General features: G+C 48.3%; 1 protein-coding gene across 1 annotated transcript; it reads right to left on the minus strand.

The window, feature by feature from the left end:
* Positions 1-611: 611 nt before the first annotated feature.
* Positions 612-2,630, minus strand: LOC119301522 (probable cinnamyl alcohol dehydrogenase 8C). The gene is made up of 3 exons (XM_037578501.1): positions 2,263-2,630; positions 1,708-1,821; positions 612-1,630 (listed from the first exon to the last, which is right to left on the minus strand). Exons 1-3 carry the CDS (start codon positions 2,535-2,537, stop codon positions 751-753), a joined length of 1,269 nt encoding a protein of 422 aa, XP_037434398.1. The 5' UTR covers positions 2,538-2,630; the 3' UTR covers positions 612-750.
* Between the last annotated feature and the right edge of the window lie 4,883 nt (positions 2,631-7,513).

The raw sequence follows: 7,513 nt of genomic DNA on the forward strand, positions 1-7,513 counted from the left end.
CTGTTCCATCATTTTTAGCTTGATGCACAACTGAGAAAACTAAAAAGATATCTGGTGGACAACAAATACATACCATCTCAGTGTTAGGTGTTGTGTAACTTTGGCAGATTTTTGCATGTAGATTCCATTGATGCGAATTTGTTTTTATTTTTTTGTATTTTTGCATAAAAGGTTATAGTGACTGTCTTTAGCTTATAACAATAATAATGTTTTGTCTCTTATCTTTCTATGTGTTCACCAAGGCTAGAATAGTTTTGTATGGATTAGTATAGTTTTTTTCTTTGTCTCTTCTGGGGTTTTTTCAGCAAGGGCTGGGATATTTCCTGTGGTTCTTAGAATAATATCTTTTTCACGGTTTACAAAGATTAATATATTTTTTGTAACTTAGAGCTGCACATGTGGCGCAATGTCTGAATGATGCCTTAGATGGAACTGAAATGGTTGGATGTTACTCTTCAAAAGTCTAGCTCAATTGTTTCATGCTCGGTATTGAAGATGGCAAAGATAAATACCACTCGGAACCTAGGTGTAGATGAATCTGATATGCGAAAAATAATTTAGCAATTCAGGAAAAAGTCAAAAATTTCCGAAACCTGATATGCGAACATCCATAAACAGTGCACCGTTTTTGCTGCTGAAACTCCAAAAAACTGGAGGTGGGACAGTGTTCTATGTCTGCTCGGTCTAAATCTGCACGCATTCGCCGAAGAAAATTAACGCAGCTAGTATCAACAAGGTGGCCATTCCAGCTCACGATGTTGAGCCGAGGCTGCCCGCGACGTCGATGACGAAGCGGTAGCGGACGTCGTTCTTGGCGAGCCGCTCGAGCGCCGTGTTGACGTAGTCCATCTTGATCACCTCCACCTCGGCGGTGATGCCGTGCTTCGCCGCGAACTCCAGCATGGCCTGGCAGTCCCTGATGCCGCCGACGCAGTTCCCGGCGATGCCCTTCCCGCCCGGCACGATGGCGTACGCCGGCAGCTCCAGCGGCTTGGTCGGCCCGCCCACGAACACCATCTGCCCCATCGGCTTCATCAGCGCGAACAGCGGCGAGATGGGGTGCCACGCCGACACCGTGTCGAGGATGCCGTCCATGGTGCCCACGGCCGCCTGCATCTGCTCGGGGTCCCGGCTCACCAGGAACTCGTCCGCGCCCAGCCGCTCCAGCGCCTCCTCGCGCTTCCCGGGCGAGGTGCTGATGACGGTGACCCGCATGCCGAACGCCTTGCCGAACTTGACGGCGACGTGGCCGAGGCCCCCGAGGCCGACGACGCCCAGGTGCTTCCCCGGCGCGTTCAGGCCGAAGCGCATCATCGGGCTGTACACCGTGACGCCCGCGCAGAGCAGCGGCGCGGCCTTGTCCAGCGGCAGCCCGTCCGGGACGCGGACCACGTAGTCCTCGTTCACGAGCATGACGTCGGAGAAGCCCCCCTGGGTGACCGCGCCGCCGTGCTCGGGGTCGATGCCGTTGGAGGTGAGCACCATGCCGGAGCAGTAGTTCTCGTAGCCGTTGCCGCAGCACTCGCAGGAGCGGCACGACCCGACGAAGTAGCCCACGCCCACCGTGTCGCCGGCCTTGAACTTGCTGACGCCGGCGCCGACGCTGGTCACCACGCCCAGGATCTCGTGCCTGCCCTGCCCAGGCCATTATCTCACTCCAGTACTACGACGTAAAAATTGTTCCATTATGTGGAGGGATTTAATTACCCGGGAACAACGGGGTACATGGCGGTGCCCCACTCGTTCTTGATGGTGTAGAGGTCAGTGTGGCAGATCCCGCAGTAGAGCACCTTGATCGTCACATCATCATCTTTTTGAGCCCTGAAATTGTAGTTAACCGTCAATGACTCCACCAGCTGACTGGCCTCCTAGCTGAACAGGGCAATTCAGCAAAGAACCACGACCACAAGACGAGTAGTATCTCGTTCTGTCAAGTGCAAACAACTTAAGACGTCTGAACACTAAACATTTCACTATCCCAAAAATATTTTTGCAACCAAAATCGTAGAAAACGCCTGATTTAACATTTTGTCCATGTGTTTCTAAAAACAGAAACGTTTTGTCCATGTGTGTTGATAACTTTTAGCCTTCTTTATTTTTGTATAGGACTCAAGCTGTAACATTCACGAAATCATCTGATTCCACTATACTCATTAACTAGCAACTGTGTATCTCTAGCAGAGTGTGCCGCGCACAGTGCAACATAAAACGGCAGATGAACTCGCAGACGGCGAGGACGGACACACGCAGTCTGACACGCACCTTCTTGAGAAGTCGAACGGGGAGAGGACACCGGAGGCGTCCCTGGCCGCCCACCCGAGCGCCGCGCTGCCTTGCGCCGCCTCCTGCGCCCCCACCTCCTTCGCCACCGCCTTCGCCATGTGGTGCCGCAGGGTTCTCGAAGGCGACGCAGCAGCGACGCCGACGCTGCTCGCCGGATGCCTGGGCTTATTAGCGGGCGAGAACCGGGCGCCGAGCTCGCCGGGGAAGGAGGACAGGGGAAGAACCGAGGTGCGCAGGTGAAAATGATGCGACATGGCGCCCCAGCCCCGCTGTATGGTGACGAGATGTTTGATGACGCCCTGCGATTTTTTGGTGCCGCTAGATAATTTGGGTGGTGAGCAGGAACTTGAGTGAGACTGGGAGTGACTGTTGTGGAGCTAGCTGCGCATGTGCCGAGCACTCGCGAGCTTATTGGTCACGTAGGATAAGAGGAATCCGTGGCCGAGGGAGCAGGGCGGGTACTTTCTCAGTTTAGGGACCGGGAGTAACCAGAAACAAGAGTATCGTATGTCAAGACAGCAAAGGAAAAGCGACGTTAACGAGATCACGTTTCCTCCGTGTCGGCCGTGGCTACACCTACACTGTTACCATGATTTGGTAGTAGTTCGAAGGATAACAACTCAGGGATTGTTAGAGCAACTCCAAGGGAGAGACCCATTTTGTTCGTTTGAGTCATCCGGACAGAAAAGATGGCCCAACAGGGCGACCCAAACGGACATGGCGTCCGCCTGCTGTCCGTTTGTTGTCCGTCCGGATCCAAACTAGGCTCAAATTTGAGCCACAAATGGGTCAGCACGGACAAACGCGGATGCTATCGTCGCTCGCTCGTGACCTCGCGTGTCCGGCCTGGTCCCACGCATCAGCGACTCGCACTAGCGATTCAGCCTCCCACCACCACCACCCGCTCGTCCCCAGCTCCCGCGCCGCCGCCCACTCGTCCCGAGCTCCTGCGCCGCCGCACCAACCTCGTCCGCCGTTGCTCGGATCCAGCGCCAGCCGGCCAGATCCATCCGGTCCCGCGCGGATCCGCCGCCCCCATCGGTCTTCCGCCTCCGCCGGCCCCCGTCGTCCCCATCATCCTCTCGCCGCGCCGTTGCCATGGACGCCTTCAGGGCATCGAGCAGGAGCTTGCCTGCCGCCATGCTCGGCCACCTCAACCTCCTCGGATCCGATTCCACGCAGCAGCAGCAGCGCCACGCTCGACCACAACAAGCCCAGGCGAGACCGGAGCAAACAGCTATATCGTCAAGCCCACGCCCGATTCCGTATCCGTTTGGATCTTTGCATTGGAGTTGCTCTTAGATCGGAGGGATTTGTTTTTACAGCTATATCGAGGAGGAGAAATTCTCCAGCTGGATATGTTACCACTCAACCAGTGCAGCAAGGAGATCGTCTAGCGGTAATTTACCCTTAATAATGCTAGCCAATTTAAGCAAATGCATCTTTTGTTTAGTGAAAAGTGCAACCTCGCATTTCTTAGTCGACTGAGACGTAGGCTAGTCCATAATTCTAATCCCGAACTTTTTCTGGGGCGGCAAGAAAGGGGAGAGAAGAATGACGTGGGTCTTGTGGGATTATATGACCAAGCCAAAATACATGGGAGGTCTAGGTTTCCGGAACATCGAAATATTTAATCTCTACTTGCTAGCCAATAAGGCACATGGTGACTCTTGCAGGAACTGGACTCTTCGAGTGCACATATTTTAAAGGCAAGTTATTACCCTAATGATTCATTCTTGACAAATAGCTTCGAATCTCACCCTCGCAAGTACATAGGGTTATCTACGAAGGTCGGGATGTTCTTCGTCCGGGTTTAATCAGGCAAATTGGAAATGGAGCACCTACCCGCATTATGCAAGATAATTGGTTCCTTTGTTATCATCTTCTGTACTAGCTTGCATGTGATCACCGAGTCCTCTGGATCTAGTATCAGAATTAACTGTGTCATCCATCCGAAGTTGTAATGTTTAGAAGTTGCATGAACATTTCTTGCTGATGGATGCGGAGGCTATTCAGTGCATCCCAATCAGTCATGTGAACTCAAATGATTTCTAGGCGTGGCACTTCAAGTAGAACAACATATTTTCCGTTTGGTCGGCCTATAGGAAGGTGATGGAAGCAAAAAAGAAGAGAAGCATGATTGATAAAACACCATAGTCATCGAACACAACTGAATAATGGTCGGGCTGGAAGAGACTATGGGGAGTTAAGCCCCCTTCAAAGACACGGATGTTTGCATGGTGACTAGCCATACCATCTACACCCCGGGGGGGGGGGGGGAGACATCGTTGGCACATGGCGACGACGACGGCATGTTATTTTTGTGGGGTGACAGATGATACCTAGATGCATTCACTGATGGAGTGCAATATTGCATGTTGTGTATGGGCCATCTTGGACCACAAGCTTTATGTGGTAGTTTCGTACGATAGAACACAAAATTGTGGTTGTTTGAATTAAACAAGAAGTTGACTGGGACAAATATGCAAGAATATTTGTGATTTTATGGGCCATATGGTGGGCGAGGAGACGTGCGATACATGAAAGTGAATTCTAGTCTCCTCTATCAACCCATGCGTTTATAACAAGGTTCATGGCAGATATTTCTGATGCAGATCATAAAACTACGAGTGGTAGAATTGAAGGACAAACGCTAAGCATATCATCAAGAGGAAGTTGGGCTCCCCCTGAATTGGGTATGTTCAAAATCCATGTAGACACAGGACGAGCAAAAAATGAGAGATGTGGTGCCTCAGCGCCCGTCATGATGAGCATGGGAGCTACGAGGGTGCATCAACCTTTGTTATTGAAGCTACGACAATATGCGAGGCTTTGTCTTCGTCATCCTACCTACCTGTTACGAGGTTGATGATAGCCTTTGACCGCCTTGATGTGATCAACAATCTGAACTCCGGCCACATGCTTGCTAGATATCGCTCCATTCTAAAAAAGATTGATATGAGGAAGGAATAATTCTAGTTGGTCATCTTCGACCACGAGCACAAAGAGTTAAATAGGGATGCATACGCTCTCGCAAAATTCTAATCCTCGATACGTGGAGGTGGACACATTTGGTCGTTGGTACCTCCGAATCACTATTGTATCCATATGAACAGTACTGGGCAATAAAACTCTCTCATTCTGTAAAACAAACCGCTAGTCGCGCGGTTTCCTTTCGGCCGATGGGGTCTTTCTGGTGGTTTTTCTTTTCCCATGTTGGTTTTCGGGCATCCTATGGTTTAATTTTTCAACGTGTTTTCTTGGTTTTCTTTTTTAGTTTTTCCTTTATTTGGTATTTCCCTTTTCTAGTGTTTCTTTAGGTTTTTGACCGGTTTTTTAGTTCATTTATTATTGTTTTTTAAATACAAAAATATTTTTTAAGAAATCCTTAGAATTTTTAAAATTTTCCATATTTTTAAAATTGAAAATAAATCATGATTGTTTCAAAATTCATGAATATTTCTAAAATTTACAAATGTTTCAAAGTCCATAAACATTTTTAAAAATTCATGATCATTTTTTAGTTCATGAAATATTTAAAATACATGAAGATTTTGGACAGTTTAGATCTGCAATTATTTTTAGAAATTCATGCATGTTTTGAAGTTCATGATTGTTTTCTAGAAATTGTGAATAATTTTCTCCATGATTTTTTTTTTCAAAATCCACGAAAGTTCTTAAAAATTATGATTTTTTTTCAAATATGTAAATTGGATACTCCGGTTTTTGAGTTGTATGTATTGGGTTTTTTTAACATCAGAGCGACTAGATAAAAACTACACCAAATGGGCTAGCCTGCGGGCAAGTCGAGCGAGCCGACAGGCATGGGAACTGTAAAGGCGCGGAATATGAGCTCTGCAATTCTCTTTACGCTTTCGTTTCCAATTTAGGGCCTCTTTGGTTCACAGAAATTTCAAAATGGAGCAACATGAAAAGATATAGGGTTGAAGTGACATGCCCTCTTGAGTCCTATATGATTAGCAAACCACATGAATTTGAACGGGAGAGTGTTTGATGCCATAGGAAAACAAAGGCATTGTAAAAAATAGGTTGGAATGGATGCTAGATTTTCTATGAAATGCAGTACAAATGATTCCTTATGAAAAATCTATAGGATCTAATCCTACGAGTTGACCAGTGTGAAAAAACATAAGGGTTCTAATTCTTCAAAAATCCTATGAAATTTCTTTGAATTAAAGGAGCCCTTATACGTTAACAAGCTAAAAGAATCTTACTCCATGGAAAGATGAGTCTCGTTCTGTTCTAAGGGCATCTGCAACGCAGTGCCCTATAGCGCCCGCAAACGTCTGGACCATTGCGCCAGACTTTTTTGCCATCCTATGTTGTCCCGCAAATTTCCACATATCTGAATTCTCGCAAAACCAAATGCAAATCTCGAGGATGTTTCCAAGAGTCTGGACCTCCACCACGTAGGACTCCGACAATGCTGCAGATGCCCTATAGTGCCCGCAAGCGTTCGAACCGTCGCGACCGAACTTTTTTGCCATCCAACGTTGTCCCGCAAATTTTTGCGTATCCAAATTCTCGCAAATCGGTTGCAAAGCTAGAGGGGTTTTGAAGAGTCCTAGCCTCCACCACGTAGGACTCCTACAACTCCGACCCACACAAACCTCGCCGGAGCGCGCATCTTTCTCACTCCGTCTCTCTCACTGCTCTGTATCTACTACCTTCCGGGCGCCGCCGCCGCTATACCAACTCGGTCTCCTGTCCAGACCTTATCAGACCTCCACCGCTCCACCCAGGCAGCAAGTCCTCTTTGTCAATGTTGGTGCCGCCTAGGTACCCTCTGCCCCTACGGTTGCCATCCATGGCGGACAACATGCTCGTCAAGTGTTTGCCCAAATTTCATAGACAAATCATTGACATTTTTCCTTATTTTGAAGCAAGCACGATGAATTCGAACAAGGGGTACTTCTACAACATCTCATGGAGTCATCCTTATCGGATGTGGAGGATGAATATGAGATTGAAACAATGATGATGCAGGAGATCCTAGAAGACGCAGAGCTTGCTAAAGAGCGTGTATTGAATATCAAAGAATCAATTAAGGGACATCGAGTGTTGAATCCAAGAGGGCACGGGGCATTTGCAGTTGGTGGGTGGCTACTTCGCCCCTGGTGTCCTATTCATTGACATTTTTTGCCGACGCTTTCGGATGTCGAGAAATGTTTTTGACCGCCTCTAAGATGTTGTTCGGGCCTATGATGAC

Source organism: Triticum dicoccoides, chromosome 5A (genome assembly GCF_002162155.2).
Source record: "Triticum dicoccoides isolate Atlit2015 ecotype Zavitan chromosome 5A, WEW_v2.0, whole genome shotgun sequence".
NCBI lineage: Eukaryota > Viridiplantae > Streptophyta > Magnoliopsida > Poales > Poaceae > Triticum > Triticum dicoccoides.